Source organism: Empidonax traillii, unplaced genomic scaffold (assembly GCF_003031625.1).
Source record: "Empidonax traillii isolate 1590-97213 ecotype Southwest subspecies unplaced genomic scaffold, ASM303162v1 scaffold35:size4298261, whole genome shotgun sequence".
NCBI lineage: Eukaryota > Metazoa > Chordata > Aves > Passeriformes > Tyrannidae > Empidonax > Empidonax traillii.
In genome coordinates this window covers 4,145,612-4,163,711 of record NW_020955228.1, presented here as the reverse complement: position 1 = coordinate 4,163,711, position 18,100 = coordinate 4,145,612, and the positions used below count along the sequence as shown (strand labels likewise).

The following is an 18,100-nucleotide window of genomic DNA, read 5'->3' as shown; positions in this document are numbered from 1 at the left end:
ATTTAACATCTTTTTCTTGAAAGTAACAGTTTCTGATGTAACTCACGTGAAAAAGAAGCTAAACACCAATCTGCATACTGCTTAGCAGAATATCTCACCTTGTCGTTCATGTTTCCTGAACAGTTAAAGATGCCCATCATATGAAGGGCACAGCCTAAATTTTCAGTGGTCTCTGTCTTATCTGTGCCAGCTGGTTCTTCAGGAGAAACACTCACTTTCAGGCCAAGAGCTTGGGCTACAGTAATATAACACCTAAATGTAAGAAAAGTGACTATTCACATTGCAGTGAACTTCTGCAATGTCAGGAGGATTTGTTTTGTGGGTTTTTTCCCCCAAACTTTATGTTTCATGGATGATTTATCCCAAGACTTTCTCATTAAAATTGAATGTCCTGAACCACAAATGTATCTCTTCCATGTTCATATAAAATCACGGTGTGATACTACTCGGAAAATGCTTCTTTTAGAAAATTAACCACATCAGCATTTTTTAGCAAGAAGGAACATCCTATCAGTGGTCACATAGGACAGGAAACAGGAGACTGTAGTTGCTGCTTGGCCTATTTTAAAGACTTAAGTCCCAGAATTGGTCCCTCTAACTGAGGGTCATAAGCACTAAGCCAGCCATGGTGTCTGGGTGCATCTTTTTGGATCACTTATTTTAGAAAGAAATTCCATACTGGAGTAGAAATATTTCCAGGAAAAAAAAAAAAATCATTGTATGTGATGTAAAAAAAACTAACAAACTGGTTTGGGCTCTAACACAGAAACCAAAAAAAAAAAAAAATTGCTGAAAAATCCTGATTAACCTTGATAGCAATCCACTCATATTCCCCTTCAGACTAGACACTGCATACATACTTATGCAAAGATTATTTCAGTTATTTTAAATGTAACGGTCATTAATATCATACCATTACAGAAGTATGCACACCTACATGCACACACATGCTCAAAGATAATGTGTCTTAACAACCCTATACATATGAGTTAGGAAAGAGCATTGAACTTCTAAGAAACATTTAACTTGTTATTCACAGAAACACGTAAGGCAGACTTGTAAGTAGCAGTCATTACCTGTCAGTCAAAGGTGTAATAACTAGCCAAGGGGTATTTCCCAAGTGCTCATAAATGAAACTGAGCATCACTAATGCTGGCAAAACAGTGTTTCTGGACATCATCCCATCTATGGCATAGCTATGACAACCAAGTAAAAGATCTGAAACTGGTGACCTAAAAAGCCCTTGTAGAGTCATGATGCCAGGCAGGAGCTATTCAGATGGAAGAAATGCCACCCATCGGAATTCTGTCATCACTAGGTCTCACACCTCATTCCTAGCCACTTAGGACCAATAACCACTACAACCAGCTATAGAGGATTAGATGAACCTGGAGGCATTTGTGCTTTTATATAGATGCAAGTGTAATAGGAGATAATTTCAATAGAGCTATTACAGCAATACACGTTGTCACTTACTGACTAAGACCTCTCTTTACAAAAAATGCAATCTTTGCCTCGGAGCAGACATTACTTTGACCAGAATGAGTTTCATTTTACTCCTCAAGCCTTGTTTCTTCTTATCCTAATGCTGTCTCAGAAAATCATTTTATTTCTGAGGCTCAGGAGGTCAGAAGGAGAATGAGAATTCTTTCCTATTTCAATCCCTATCCACTGAAATTTTTTGTCCATTCAAACAGTATATGCCAGCCACCTTAGGTTTACCTGAACAAAATTACACAGAGTGAGCACTTTGGTTTAAACATTGAAAATGTCAACTGTATGCACTTACAAAGAGTCACCACAGGAGAGGAGTGACTTGCTCTAGAAATGCATGCGTGTCTCTAAAAGGAGATCAAAACACACTGTGAATTACTGAAGGTAGAATACCTGTGCATGCAAAATGTAGATGATTCAAACTCACACCTTCTGAGCTCAAAGGCTTGCTAATACTTCTCTGGCATGAACATCTACAGTGACAATGGACATGTTTTTTGATGATCAACCAATAAAAGTTCTCAAAGCATCATGGTAACAAGAGCATTTCTCCAAGTGACCTGAAAGGATCTAGGTAACCATCTAAAACCTCAGATGAACCCTCAGTAACTCTACCATTATTGATACTAGAAATTAGTTCTGCCTACATTACGAACTAGATCACCATAAAAACTGGCTTGTATGTACAAACTTGCTGGTATTAGACTTGAGATGCCAGAAGAAATCCTGTTAAAACAGACATTTGAATCACCTCTAAAACAATGACAATCCAGGTGAGCACAAATACTGCAAATGGTCAACCAGGCAGGGTAGGAGGAATGGATGGATAAGATAATGTGCATGAAGTTGAATTGTGAATTCTGTGGTTATAATCTTCATAGAAATATCCACCAGACTCTGCGAAAATTGTACTAATTGCATGAGAACATTTGTTGGCAAACTAAAAATAGCCCTTATGAAAGATCAGTGACTTAAAATCAGATTTTAAAAATAGGCAATGCAATATGGGGATGATCACAAAATACGACATAAATTACTATACGGGGTTACATAGTAGGAAGTGACTATGGAATTATTCAGATTTCATATTATTAAGAGAAAAAAACCTCCATACACAGCTACCGCAAGTCATTCTAAGGATGAAAATACAGCTAATTTCAATAGAAAGTTATAATATCTTTGCTATTACAGGCAAATCTTAAACCAACTCTGTCAGATATCCACCACCCCTTTAAAGTCTCTTTCTTATTTTGCATTTCCCCTCAGCAGATATTCTATGTTGAAAAAACAAAACCAAAACTACTGAAAGTTTTTGCAAAGAGAAAGCGTACTCACAACAGGACAGAAACATTCAGGAGAAGTTGAAACTAAACAAGTGCAAAGCAAAAATGAAATGGCAGAAGCCACCCTTCTGAAATGGGACTAAAACTAATCCTAGAAGTAAACTGGTTGGTTTGACAAAAACAAACTCAAAAATTTTGGCTTCTTTACACAAATATATGGGCTTAGTCTTGTATGCATACTGGCTGCATACTCTGTTCTTAGCACAGTATAATGATTGATGTTGGGCAATATCGTTGCCTTTACCTTTCATCTCAGTTTGGAATAATCCCACAAAAGATGTGGGATAATTAATTAAAATGGGATAAAAATGACCTTGAGGCAACAGAATTGGAAGCAAAAGCCGTGTTTCTTTATCCAGTAGATGCAAATAGAGGTTTATTTACTATAGTATTCAAATTTTCCAATATGCTACTCATATCTTTTTACGGGACCATTTTCACACTGTAGTTATTTTCTTTGAATTAAACAAAAGGAAAATATCCATTCCTGCTTCTTGTGGCAATCCTTTGGGGCTGATGCCAAGCCCTTGTCCAGCCTACCAAATGCTACTCCTACATCTGAAACCCAACAGATTTGTAAAGCAGTGAGTTTAGTCTGGGCTGGGTAGTAAAAAACTTACTCTTCTCTCTGTTCCTCTTCATAGGCCATTATTGCCTCCATGATGCAGAGACTTATTTGTTTGTGTACAGTTTCCTGAAGGTGTTGCAACCAAGACTCTACCTTTGAAGCAAAAAACCCAAGCACATGCATAAATTTATGCACATAAAATAAATGGTACATTTTATACCAAAAATAAAGGAAGTTCATCTCATTAATATTTACAAAGGATTTTCTTTACATTAAAAGGTTTTACCAACTTGAAACGAAAGTGGATTTTTTCCCTCCATTTTCTCTGTTACTGCCTCTTCATTAGGATTTAGATGAGATGACAGACATTGCTTTGTTTTACATATCCGCTTGACTGGAACACCCAGACGTAATGTCTTAGAGTTCCAAATATGAAAGTCTGAAGTTTTTGTGTTCACAGACATAGAGTGAGCCCAGACAATAGCCTTTCCTATGTCTCTATGTACTCAAATGTAGCTGTATCTTGGAGAAACTATCTCTAAGAGGCAAGCTGCATATATTTGTCCATTCAGTCTGGGGCCTCCCTGTTGAGACAATCAATCATTAGAACCACAAGCAACATTGATTTTATGCAATGTGAATGCTTATGCATTCAGCACTGTTCTGAGAACAATAAGTTATTGTCTCAGAAGTTGCTGATCCGTTCTCTCTGACCTACCACTACACAGTTAGCACAAATACTGGCTGGCCAATTAGCAAATATAACGCTCAAAACCAGCTGAAACCCTGTTCAGATGACAGGGGACGTGTGAGAGCACTGGAGGTCTAGACAGGTATGTGCTAAAGCATGAGAGGAGAGGATCTGAAACTACATAAAAAAAGATGAAATGAAAAGGGCAGAAGAGAGGAAGTATGAGAAATGAAACATTTAACCATAATCTTGATCAGTTCGGTGACTTTTAGTACTTTTTTTTTTTCTTTTTCATTGCTCCTCAACAGTAAACTCTCTATACTTCTTTTAAAAAGCACCTTATGTACAAGAGGCAGATAGACATTTCTTAAAATTATTACTAAATTACACAGCTTTGGGTAACAAAATGTTCTGGTTTTATTATTATTTGTTTATTTACCATTACTTTTTCAAAATTTACATTTTTAAAAGTAGCATCTCAAAGATGGTAAAATCCATGAAGGAGGTTTCACATAATTCACAGTATCTGGCTATTGGATCCACATTTGTCATGAAATAGCACACACTCCTTTTCTCTGCCCAAGGGCAGCATTTATAGATTCCTCTGTATTCTCTTGAAATTTATGATCAGCAACTCTGTCAAAAAGTATTGTAAGATGATGAGCTACCTCCACCCAAAAATAGCAGAAGTATAAGGAAACAATTTACCTTAGGTTTGTATCAATCACACTAATGCATACTTCTGTTAAAGTGGATGACTATCTGACTGTTGCATGATTACTACACACAAGGTTTTTATGGGAAAAGCTGGGGCAAAATGGTCACAGGTAAATCAGTGAATGGAGTTAATCACACTACTCTTCTGACTTTCAGTTGTCAGAAGAGTCTGAAGGACAAAGACAGCTCAATATAAAACTGAGAAGCCTTGAAATTGTTATTAATTATGGCTAGTGCTTATATCACAAATTACCTTTTGAGGTCTAAATGCCTTGTGTAACTAGATACCTATCCAAAGGCTGTAGACTTTGAAGATCAATGTCTACACATCAGCATACTCTATGCCTGACAACTAGAATGCAAGGTTTGTTTGGTTGCTTTTATATGTGGATGAAACAAATCACTGAGATTTTGTTACATGAAGAATCTATGAGAGTCTATCATCATGTTTGAAAAGACTCCATGTTCGAGCCTCACAAGTCCTTCATCCTCTTGGAAAGTATCAGTTTTTCTGTCATATGTCACAGCCCTTCAAAAAGGCTTAGCCTGGGGCACACTAAAAACTCTAGCACGAGAATTGATGGCTGTGGCTGGCTACTAACCGAGGCCAGGAGTATAACCTGGCATGTAGATAACACAGTATGAGGCTCCTGAAATACATCAAAGTGCCTGTGCTTTTATATAAATTGCTCTCAAAGCGCCACAAAATGTAGCAGATTATTGTTCAAGGGAGGAACACAGAAGGATGGTTACAAAAACATTCCTCGTACAATAGTCAGCAGCTCAGTTAGACACCATAGATCTTTCAGTCTTACTTATCATCACTACACATAGTATGCCTGAAATTTGATCAATCTGTGCTAGAAGGAGAAGAGATTTGATGATCTCACTGACCTTTTCCATTTCTAATTCTTGCAAACCTACAATCCAAAAATCCAAATCAATGCAACTTTCACCGGCTAAATTTCCAGCAAAGACAGCCCAGGACATGTAAAATGCCTCTCATCTCTCCTTGTTGAATACTTTCTACTTGTCCTAGCTGGGGGAAAAAATGTTTACTACCTTCCTTAGGCAAAGTGTTCCTATTTGCAAAGTAAATTAATGCTCAGAAAAAAAAGTGCAGTTCAATGATACTATCACCTCACGCAATTAGCTGGAAAACTTGCCTTTCTGTAGACAAAATTAAGTACATTCATTCATAAAGAATGAAGTACATTCACAACGAGGCTCACCTGTTTTGGCTGTGTTCCTTTTGAAAGCATGTCTAGCAAGTCTGCTGAAAAAACAAAATAGAAGCGAGGAAAAGACGTGCTTGGTTTCTACGTACGCAGACAAAGCTTTTCCACAAAGAGAAAGTCTGAAAATATGACAGAGGTTTTAACCACACATGCCTTTAATCACCTTAAAGCCAAGAATTTCCTCACAGTAAAGGTAAAAATCAGATCAAACAGTACAATAGAACAATACCATCCACTTTTAATTTAAAATTATAACAATGAACACAGCTGTAAGGAACAGAGAAGGTGGCAAACCTTATATGTTTCCTTTCCAGAAAATGAAAGGGAACATCATCTTGTAATAATTAAGACCAAGGAACCCAAGAGAAGGGAATTCTGTCAGAAAAGTTCCTAAAAAGGTAAGTCTGGCTAGGGGCAAAATCCTCTTTGACCTTCCAAAGAGTCCAGCCTTGGCAAGTAAGGGACAAGAAAAAAATTTCGTACTCAACAGGGCAGTTATGTGCAGACAAATGAAAAGAACTCCTCAAACCAACAAAACAAAACAAAACAACAAAGACAGCAGCAGAAAAGAACCAGCTGAATGTGAGTGTAAAGTAGTCACTTTTTTCAAGATGTAAATTTTATCTTTGATGTATGAACTATTACAAACCTGAAAACACATGTTCGCATTGACACAAAAAGTAAATAAATATACTTCTTTTTTTTTGGTATATAGTAAGACATGCTGCTGTCCATGTTTTTAAACTGCAGATTTAAATGACTAGAAATATATTTAAAATTTCAAATATAGAACTTCCCTATAGAACATTATAATATATTAGCTTTTCAGAATTGCCCACGATGAGAACTTTCCCTGGCATATGTGGGTTGAATTACAGGTATACTGACAATGCAAAATCTTTACTATGCAAGGGTTCAGTGACCTTTTTTGGTCAGAATGAACACTGAAAGCACAATGTTTTCTGTCAGTTCAAATGTTAAGGTTGATTTCTGTACTTAATTTTGGACTGTAAACTTGTATTTTAACCATCATTGTCCTAAATGACATGGAGTCCAGCAGAAGAGATTTCTGCAGCTCAGAAGTTTTGCATCTCTATGTGATTCCAAGAGGTCAAAAAACTAACAATGAGTAAATAAAGAAGATATTAAAGACACATGAAGGAATGACTTCCAGAACTTTGTCTCAAATTATGTCACCAGCAACTGCCAGTCCGTGTGAGAGGAAAACAAGGAAAATAATTACTTTGATTTTAATAATTGAAATGCAAAATCCACTTTTGATATTCTCCCAAGTAAGCCTGAGACTCTCATAATAATGTTAATTCAGTGGGTTAGAAACAAGTCTGTGAAAGAAATACTCAAATTAATTGTCAGTATGGTATAATTTATGAAATATTCTGAAGAATTCAAATGCAAGATTTAAATTAATAGGAACTAATAACTCTATTAACTTTGAAGTCTGTTGATTTCATCAAATTTGTTTGTATCTTAAAGGCAGCTAGCTTCTGATGTTTTCAGAGCCAGTGAAAATACTTTCTAGAAAGACCATGTGTGTTGAACTTCCATCCAAATGAAAATGACAGAATCTCCCATGTTTATTTTGCCAACCTTTCACTTGTTCAGTGAAATATACCACATATTTACTTTTCAGAATTATTTGCAGCTGAAACTAGAAAAATAAAATAAAATATATAAAAAAAAAAGAAAAATCTGCACTAATCAAAATAATTTGTCAAACAGAGGAACTAGAGCTAGCAAGAGCTTAACAAATTCTCCTGTAACTGTTCCTGTATATCACAACATAAGACATCTTTAAGCAATGAAAATGCACAGCGTATTATTAAAGGATTTTTTAAAAAATAGAAAAAAATACTAGCTTAGAAAGCTGTGATTTTGTTTAACTCCTACATGGAGACAGGAATTTTTTAGAATACATGCAGTTATATAGCATACATGTAAATTCCCACTACTAACACATGGAGAAAATATAACTCTCTGCAATAATGATTCAGGAAAAAAGTTCTAAATAAAAGTGTATCAAGGGAGTGAATAATATTGATACACTAATGGTATTGTTATTAATTGAATCTTTACTTGATTGTTATCTAAAGTTTCAAGCAGCTGTTCATCTGACCTCAATAAAGGAGTTTATTTCCTCTGATGCTCTTCATAAGAACATTCAACGGCTGTCCATATGTGGTTGGTTTCTGCCAAAATCTGGGAAAAAAGAAGAGTAATAATAACATCTCTCTCTCTCTCTCTCTATATATATATATATCACATTTCATATTTTGAGTTGGTAACTTTAATTAAATTATTTAATTCACAGTGATGGTAAACTACACCACAAACAAGAAGTTAATTTCTCTAAGCTGTGAATTTTGATCCCTAGGTAAGTCACATGAAAATATTCACTTCTATCATTAACTGCTTGGAACAAAACCTAATCAGACAAATAGTTTGTTACATACTATTCTGCAAAACACAGAAGAAAGAAACGTGCACCTCTCTCTTTTTCAGTACTCAGCTCTTGCACAGCATTGACAACTACACTTTGGACTTCATTTTCTACTTTCATGAAGCTGGAGTCTCAGAAGATTGGGCAAGGTAGTATCTTCCCATACTAAAAGCCTGACCTTTAAAGCAAAGAGACAGCAGAGAGCAAAAGAATTCCGTGACCAAGAAAAGTCACACAGAAGCATATAACAAAGTGTTCAAACAGTATCTAACTAAAAACCACAATGAAATAAATTATATGCACTCTAGATATTGGATATACTTTCAGATTTGCACCAGAAATGTGAACTTAAATGGCGTAGGTGAAATGTTTCTTGATGTTGATACTGTGTGGGTTTTTTGTTTTGTCTTGTATTGTGATATACTGTACATCTTAACACTAAAAGGTAAATTTGTTTGCACAGCTGCATTGAATTTAATGTAAGCTACAGGCACAGTATTTGCAGACTAGAAACCTTGGGGAGTGGTAGAGGTATTTGCTGTATTTTGTTACTACTTTGTAAGATATCAATAAAAAAACCCCAATTTTTTAATCTATGATTCAAAAAGATGACAGTCAATCCTTTTTTTGTTATTTTTGTTTTAAAAAAATCACAAGATTTTTATGCTAACCCTGTATAGGACTTTCTGCAATTAAAATAATTTTAAATGTTCTTTTGTTAAAACTGTATGTGATAAATGACTGGTATATGGAAATAGAATAAAAACACTATATTACATTCACTCTCATGTGCTTTCAGCTTTATAGTTATTTTTACTTTAAAAATGAAAAAAAATTAAACATTTGGAAATCTGTCTTCAAATTTCTTTCTCAAAATGATTAAAAAAAAAATCATTCACATTTTGAAAACCAACAACTGATCCAAGTTATAGCTTAAGGAACCAAAACCACTGGGATTCTTTTTGAGAAATTGAAATTACTTTTTTTTTTGGTCCATAGAAACTTCTTTGGTTTTCCAGCTATATGATCAACAATTGGGTTAAATATTGTTTAATATTGTTAAATATTGTTAAATATTGTTGCCTCTTCTGGTACCCTTCACTTTTTTCTTTTTTTTTTTTTTTTTTTTTTTTTTTTTTTTTTTTTTTTTTTTTCTTTTCTATCTACTTTCAGGTCTAGTCTCCCTGTGAACTCATTCTATGCACCATGTCCTGGACTGCATCAAAAGCAGAGCACCCAGCAGGTTGAGAAGTGATTCTCCATCTCTTCTCTGCTCTTGTGAGACTCTTCCTGGAATGCTGTATCCTGCTCTGGTGCCCCCAACATAAGAATGATGTGCTCTTCTTGGAGCGAGTCCAGAGGAGTGACATGAAGATAATCAGAGGGCTGAAAGTGTGGAGGTTGTTCAGGCTGGACAAGAGAAGGCTCCGAGGACACCTTATAGCACCTTCCAGTGCCTAAAAAGAACCTGGAAAAAGAAAGCATTTGCAGATACATGGGAAAGTTGTAGTTAGCACGGGACTAGGGAAGATTTTATTTGGCTAATTGGTTTATGTGGCAGGTAAGTCAAAGACCAGAAATATACTTTCCAGTACGTCATTTAAAGTAATGGAACTGTATTAATAACATATTTACACAGTGATTTTATTATTCCACTTGGATCAGAGCCATTTAGTTTAACACACTTAATTATTTACTGCAGATAAAATGATACATAAATTAATACATTTGAAACCGCTGCTCAGAGGAGTAAGGGAGACTCAAATACCCACTGGAGCATGATGAACACAACATAAATGATCAGCTCACAGGCAGTGAACTGCATCTTTTGTGTTCCAGGAACTGGCATATGTGCCGCAGAGAATGATGGAAAAGCAGAAGGAGAATGCAGTTATCTCAATCCTCTCCTTGTTTTTACCACGCCTATCACAACATGACAACTCCCAGTATCAGAACTGGCTAAGCAGAGTACACAATTCTGAAGCAATTTAAGCTATCTACCATGAAGTCTGATTTTTCTCTTAAAGCACTAATAATTGGGCATGCAATTAAGCTTCTTTATTCCTGAATTAAATAAATATGTAAAGAAGAAATTTTATACCCATTAAGGTCAAGACTTTATACTCAACTACTATACTGTCTGTGAACCACAGTTATTCGTCTAGTGTCCTGCAAATAGTCTGGGAGGCCTTTGTTGTTATTTTTGGTTCATACTTCCCTTATCTCATGGGAATTGTCTTCTGCAGGGCTACTGTTAACAAAGCATTGCAAATACTTAAAGCAAAGAAAGTGTCCTCCCTTCAAAAATTAGTACCTTTCCTGCAGCTCCCAACACTCTCTATGTCTGTGAGCAGAGCAGATAGACCTCTGCAAATTCCACTTGTCTCTAAAAATAACTGTCAACAGGTGGGGTCTGTGAGATCTGTCATAAACCCCCAACCTCTTTATTCTTTCACATACTGTCTCAGCTCAGAGAAGTGACAGCATGGTTTTATCATGTACCTCCACAGGAAGTGGAAACTCATTCAAAAGAACAAAGTTTTAAAGGAAAGTCCCCAAAACAAAGCATGTTCCAGAAAATTCAGTTTGGACATGAGTAATAAATCCAATGCAACATCAAAGTGGGTGGGAAGAATGAGGAAGGGCTGGCACTGAGACAGATAAATTGCTGAAATAGACAGCTATGGAACCTGCCTTGGCAAACCTTCAGAGCTGCACATCCATCTGTTCCACATTAATCTCTCTCCACTGGGTTTTAGTCCAATCATCAATGCTGCTCTGAAACAGAAAGTACAGATAACAGCATCAACAACATTTGGTAAAGAAGAGCTTCTGGTACATAAGAGATAAATGGATGCAGGGAAAAGCCCATCACACTGTAATAGCTCCTGGACCTTAATTTTTTTCCAAACCTACACCACCACTACCTAGAAAGCACACATAATAATCTATCTTCTGAAAATTCAACCCAAAGGCCAAGCATTTTACCAGTTTCTTGCTTTCATCTGATACTATATTTCTAACCACGTCCATGAAAAGCAATTTGTTGAGGGAAACAGAACTTTACTAGACTGATTTCCCAGACAGGTCTGTACACTGAATTTTCTGGACTCCTATTTCTAACTTTGTAGGGCTTTCCAATGCACAGTCCTCAGTCCTGAAGCGGAATTTTCTGGATTTCTGAGTTTTTACTCAGTTGTTTTAACTATTCAAGCAAGTTATTGGTATTAAAAAAATCTCTAAATGAAACTAAAAAGTTTGTTTTGTTTTGAGAATCTCTTGAAATTGATTGACTTGAGAACAGACACTTTTACTCTGGGTAAACCCAGCAACTATAATTTCAAAAACAAAACCAATATTAAAATCTTCTGCATTTTAAACTAGTTTTTTAAACAAAACTATAACACTTCTAGAATCAAGTTAAAAGTATAACATTAAAATATATTCTAAATTTGTAAATACCAACACGAAAATCTTATACTGATATCAACATGCATATACCAAACTTTCTTGAGTGACTGCACTTCTTTTCAACATGGTTTCATACGCTTGTAGCCTGGAATACCTACTTCAAATAGTTTTGCAGGTAGATTCCTCCATTAGTAACACTTCTCTTTCCAGTATCTCAAGCTCTTGACTTGCCTCAAAGAGGAAAAGAGCACTCAAAATATAGTTGTAGAGTATATTGAGCTTACGTAAGCCTGTCAGCAAAATCTATAAATCCTGTATATATGGTTCAATAAGAAAAGCTGAGAGAATTATTGCAGAGGTTAAAAAGCTCTGAATTGCCTCTGAAAGCTCCCAAAAGCATACAAAGGACTTTGTATCTGAAGCATAAAAGAAAAGCTGCATAGAAAGGAGTTAGTTTATACTCTTGTGATAAATCTCTGAACCTAGTCAACCACTACTTAAAGTCGTATAAATGTTAACAAAGTCCCTTCACGATGTTTTAAAAAAGATTCACTAAATGGTCAACTTTAGGCTGCTGTAATCAAGAGCACATTATACTGACTGTTTAAAGGATCATAAGAAAGTATTCTGATTTTTTTAAAATTTTAGATAGCATATGCAACAAGAGAAACAAGAAACATGAATTTGGTGGCATTAGAATTATACCAGCTTCTGGAAAAAAATCCCCAAACCAATAAACAAAATAACCCCCCCCACAAGACAATAAAACAAAAAACCCTCTAAAACCAACAACTCCCCAAAACCCTGCCCTCCCCCCAAAAAACCTCACAAACCACAAATATTTTAATGTGTACACTGAAATATCAATGAATATCATACTGAAAGATTACAAGCAATTATGTTTTTCTGAAATTCCTCCTCACCTTACTGAGATGAGCATATGGATTTTCTACATCAAACCAAAAGGGAACTTCCATTTTAAATCTTTCTCTGAACTCCATCCGCTTCCTCGATGAAGTACAGGTAATGACACTTGTCACTAACCATGTTCTTATTTTAAAAAATGATATAAAAAAGACTGATTCAACAATTCAATGTATATCAAGTGAAGTGCATTTTCTTCTGATTAACTGCAACATCAGATGCCTGAAGAGGAGTTACTTTGTACTTTGCCGATGCAGGTCTTTTCCTAACGGCATTCAATTCTTCAGGCAATTCCAATTTAATGGAGTAACATTTTCTTAAAGCAAAAAATACCACACATGACAGAAATATATCACTAAAGTCTATATATTAACAGTAAGGATACTCCAGCAGCTGCTTATGAATAAGAAATTACAGTGGATGAATTATTCAACCACAAGTATACTTACTCTATGTCATAGCTTGTACTAGAACTTTTGTCAACTATAAAAGAACTGATTTTTATGGATCATTGGTAATTATAAACTACTTGAACTTGATGAACTTAGTTATTTTATGTATAATCACATATAACTTCATTTAAATTATCTTCCACACAGCAAAACAGAGAGCTCTACTTCTTCTGCTTTAACACATTTTCGAGTATATAAAGATGACCTGGAAATACCTTTCTCATTCTTCCCAAGATCTCTAGAAAAAAACATCCAGTAAACCATGTGAAAAAAATTCCAACAGGATGAAAAAAATACCTCGACAGGTGGTTTTTGTCTGTATGAAAAATACAAGAAAGAGAAATCACTTCAGATTAAGTAGAAAACCAGTTTAACGAACATGCCAAAAACCCTACTAAAAAATACTAGACCAGATCAACACAGAAATAAAAATTCCACTGTGGACAGGAAGCTCATTGAAACTAGGGAGGAGTCATAATTTTGACTAATTAGATTATTTGATGAAAAACATTAGTTTAATTGCTATCCACTAATTCCACCCAATTCTAATGAACAGTATTTAAGGTGTACTGCATTTCCCAAAACAGACCAAATAAGTGTCTCTCATATGCAGGTGCTACTCAGAAAACCATAGCTTAAAAAGTGTCAGTAGAAAAAAGTGTCAGTCTTTTAGTGTCAGTAGAAACCACTACAGCTGTAGTGCTTTCCCACCTATTCTTATCACTGAGTTTTACTTAATTCAGGTAATTCCCCCTAATTTAGCTTGACAACCAAAATAATTATAACTAGAATGGGTGTGGGACAGAACATATAGAGAAACAAGTGACTAAGGATGTTTGTAAGACAGCATAATGTGACAACAATCAAATCTCACCTTTTGTATTTATATTTTAACAGAGTCCTAAACTTCTTCTAACTGTGCCATGGGTGACAAAGCAATATAGAAAATACACTCACTTGAGTTCCTCCTATATGGTTCAGATTCTGGGAGGAGGCTTATCAATGTGAACATGATTTGGCCATTATTAAGAAAAGAAAATAGCAAAAAATAACTATGGACCTCATCAGAACAAAATGTAGCATCTCTTTTTGAACTTATTTTCCATCATTCACATACAACAAGTTTTTAAAAAGAAAACAAAAGAGCTACCTGGCTTTATTGCTAGTAGTTGAGAAGAAATAAAGAGAATGGAATTATTTACATCCCTGAAAACAAACACTGCTTTTTTAGGATATATACACATAGGTAAATATGAAATATTATTTTTGCTACAGTACCTCCAACTTGGCACAAATGTCACCTGTCATCTTCTGTCCACATCTTTCTAGTAGTGCAGCCAACTCTTTTAAAGGTTCAAAGAGTTCGTCAGCAGTTGTCTGCCTCTCTTTCATAGCTATGAGATTGCCCATGATTGGTACCAGCATACAGTAATCTCTCTCAGTCACCTCTCTTTGGAGTCCAGTGTCTGTCACTTTTATAAATTCTTCTAATTCAGTTAGATTACCAAAGAGAGACAGGTAGGATGATAGAGAAAACCTTCCTTACTATGGTAAATAAAAATGTAGTAAGTCCTACTTACAATGTTATACAAAATAAAAAGAGTTATTTATAAAATCAAACCAATATAGTTTTACTAAATCGTTTTAAGACTGTCTGGTCTTGATTTTCAGAGGTGGCAAGTGCTACAGTTGACAATTAACCCTACAGGATATGCATGTATAATACCTGGAAAGCAGAAAAAAAACCAACCCAAAAGACTAAAAAAAAACCCACTAAGATAATAAAATTTAAAAAGCTGAAAATCCAGCTCATTGAGGTACTACATGTAAAAAGTCCCCAAGATTATAGTTAGTCCTTTAGTGCATTTAAAGGTGTATGCACCTACACACTCCATTTTACCCAACTGACGAATCTCAGGAGACACTCCTTAACCATCCAGCTCCATTTCTTAATAATGTTTAGCAAGCTTGTTTTGAAAGGCTTTGTATCCACTTTAAACCAACTGTCAGAAATTTTGAGTCCTCAGAGTTACTTATCTGAACAGAAAGGTTTTCACAGGTATGAATTTAGAGAAGAAGAGAGAGAAAAAAAAACATATACTCCTCCATCCCTGCTCCCCATCCCCCACTAAAAACCCAGTTAGTAATACTAGTTGCTTTCTCGTCTGCTCTTTAAAAACTTTAACAGTGTGAGGCTGTTGAGAGACTTTGTCAGTAAGAGGCATCTTTGTGGATGCTAAACCATGACCACAGAGAAGGAGTTACTTCATAAATTCAGACCAGCTCTCCCACCAGAGAGATGCACAGTCAGCAAGGCAATGTTTGGTAACATTGTTAACATTTGCCACTCTATCCATTGTTGCCTGCCTGATTTCAGACAGATCAAACATGCTGTCCATATCATTTTAGGCATCAAACAAAAATTTTGTTATTGCAGTGAGACAGTAATACCAATCAGTACAATTTACATGCAGATGAAAGACTGAACTCCATCCCTTTTCCCCAGAGACCTATTAACAGAAGAACTGTCATTCACTCATCTGTTCCTATTTTGGGTTTATATTACGTTATATGAACATAAATTAACAGAATCCTTTGCAAGTTATTAAAACCTGAACTTTGCATGAATTACATATAATTTTCACTCCCAGTTTAATGGATGCTCCCTTACTTGTCTAAGAGATTAAGTTTCTACTATTTAGACACTTCAGCATGGCCCCAAGGTGGGAGCACAAGAACCAAAAGCTAAATATTCAGCTAATCTCAAATAGCATTAGAATTAGAACCAAGCACTGAAACAGGCTGCCCATGGAAGTTGTAGAGTCACCATCCCTGGAGGTATTTAAAGGGTGTGTAGATGTGGCACTTGGGGGCATGGCTTAGTGGTGGACTTGGCAGTACTGGGTCAGTCCTTGGACTTGATGGTCCTTTCCAAGCTAAATGATCCTACACTTCTCTGTTGGACTTCATGGTCTTAGAGGTCTTTTCCAAACTGAATGATGGTATAAGTCTATGAAAATAACTAAGACTTAAGCTATTAAGATTTATTCGTACCCTAGAACATTATTGTCATTTTTTGAATATGAAGTCAAAGAAAAACATCAGCTACAGATTTAGTTACAATGATAAGTACATACCATTGGATCAAAATTCACAGTCAGGAGGCTGTTTTGAGGATTAGGCTTAATTAGAACTTGGTCTAAATTAAACCAACAAATTTCATCCACCTAAAATTCCATTCACAGCAGGTCTGATCTTTGTATTGTTCAATGGATTTCAATTTCTCCACATATTTCTGTGAAATAAAGGTTTCTGGACTTTCTAAGAATCTGCAAGGAAAAAACCCCACACCTAATCATTTTTTTTATTTTACTGATAGCAACCCATGAACAAATTCTTGTGAAAAGTTTTAGTTGCCCACATTTTTTCATTTTTAGATGAAGTTCTGTGTATGCTGTCTATTTTTAAGCTATCCATAGCTTTACTGAGTTGAACCAGAGTGGAAAAGATGCATAAAACAAGAAGTGAGAACACTGGACACAATTAAAACTTGGGGGGAAAAGACGGCCATGTCCCCCTTGCATGTTATGAGCTATGTCAGTTTTCAATGGTTGGAACCGTTATTACTTGATAATTTAATTCATGTGTGTCTAAAGCTCTCACAGGAACTTCCATCCTTTGTTCTCCCACCTAAAAGCATGTTTGCTGAAGGATCGTGACAAGAGAAAGGGACGGGGCATAATTTTCAAATAATTTGGATGTATCTTTGAAGGTCTTGACCCTATAGAGCAATAACACTGTTTATGTACTTCTGTGTGAAGTAGGACCAAAATGCTTGTATTCATTCCTCCAGTTCTTTTTAGGCTGGACCTTTTAAGGCTTCCCATAGTAACTGGCATATTTTTGTTAATTATTCAATTCTCTCCCCACACTTATTGGACTAGAAATTAAGCCATTATGAACCTACAAGAAAATAATGTTTTGGTTTTGCACTGTTCAATACCTTTTTAATGTGTTCATCATGTACACATCTGCAGTTATGCACTTCTTCACCAAATATTTTCAATGAAATACTGCAATTTGGGCTAAACATCTCCAAAATGAAGCTTTTTTTAGAAAGCTTCCAAAATGTTATAAGCTTGAGAAGAAAATAAAGAGAAAAACCGCCAAACAGCAAAGTAAGCATTACAGTTCTCTTTCTGTAATACTCTCGACTTGAAATTTCATCCAGAATGTTTCTGAAGTGCAAGGACTGGAACCATGCCAAGCTATACTTGTTGGCATGTGTCGTGTTAATCAACAGACCACATATTTTAAAATATGCTTTTAAATTGTGCACAACAGATGAATTCTAGAATGCTTAAGAATGACAGATTAGCTCAGATCCTAGGAATTATGGAACTAGGCTTTCCAGATCCAGGCATATACTCCACACTCTGGATACTTTTGAAATCACAGAATACTTTGAGTTGGAAGGGACCCATAAAGATCATCAAGTCCAACTCTCATGTGAAATCCTACCCTGCATTTTTCTACCTTTTGTGTTTTCTCACTTCTTTTTCAGATATATGCTCTCTCATAAGTCACTAGCTTCTTCCCCTTAAGTCTCATGCAAATTCAAAGTCTTAATTGTAAGTTAATGTTTTCTGGAGAAAAAAAAAAAGCCTACTGCTGTAAAAGATTACAAAAACAGTGGCAAGTAGAAATGATTTCTCTAAGGATAAGTTGCCTTCCATTCTCACTGTCATGTTTAAAGTTAAGATAAGCTGTCTGCCTTTTGAAAGAGTAGATGCAATCAATGAGA

General features: G+C 35.5%; 1 protein-coding gene across 1 annotated transcript in view; it reads right to left on the bottom strand.

The window, feature by feature from the left end:
• DNAH11 (dynein axonemal heavy chain 11) overlaps window positions 1-14,706 on the bottom strand; it is an 88,983-nt gene extending 74,277 nt beyond the window's left edge. Inside the window, 12 exon segments of the mRNA XM_027877954.1 lie at window positions 111-252; window positions 1,077-1,133; window positions 1,135-1,232; window positions 1,924-1,988; window positions 1,991-2,064; window positions 3,329-3,558; window positions 3,868-3,890; window positions 4,640-4,674; window positions 4,676-4,764; window positions 6,046-6,118; window positions 6,120-6,170; window positions 14,582-14,706. Coding sequence (XP_027733755.1) covers window positions 111-252; window positions 1,077-1,133; window positions 1,135-1,232; window positions 1,924-1,988; window positions 1,991-2,064; window positions 3,329-3,558; window positions 3,868-3,890; window positions 4,640-4,674; window positions 4,676-4,764; window positions 6,046-6,118; window positions 6,120-6,170; window positions 14,582-14,706 — 1,062 coding nt within the window.
• Window positions 14,707-18,100: the final 3,394 nt, after the last annotated feature.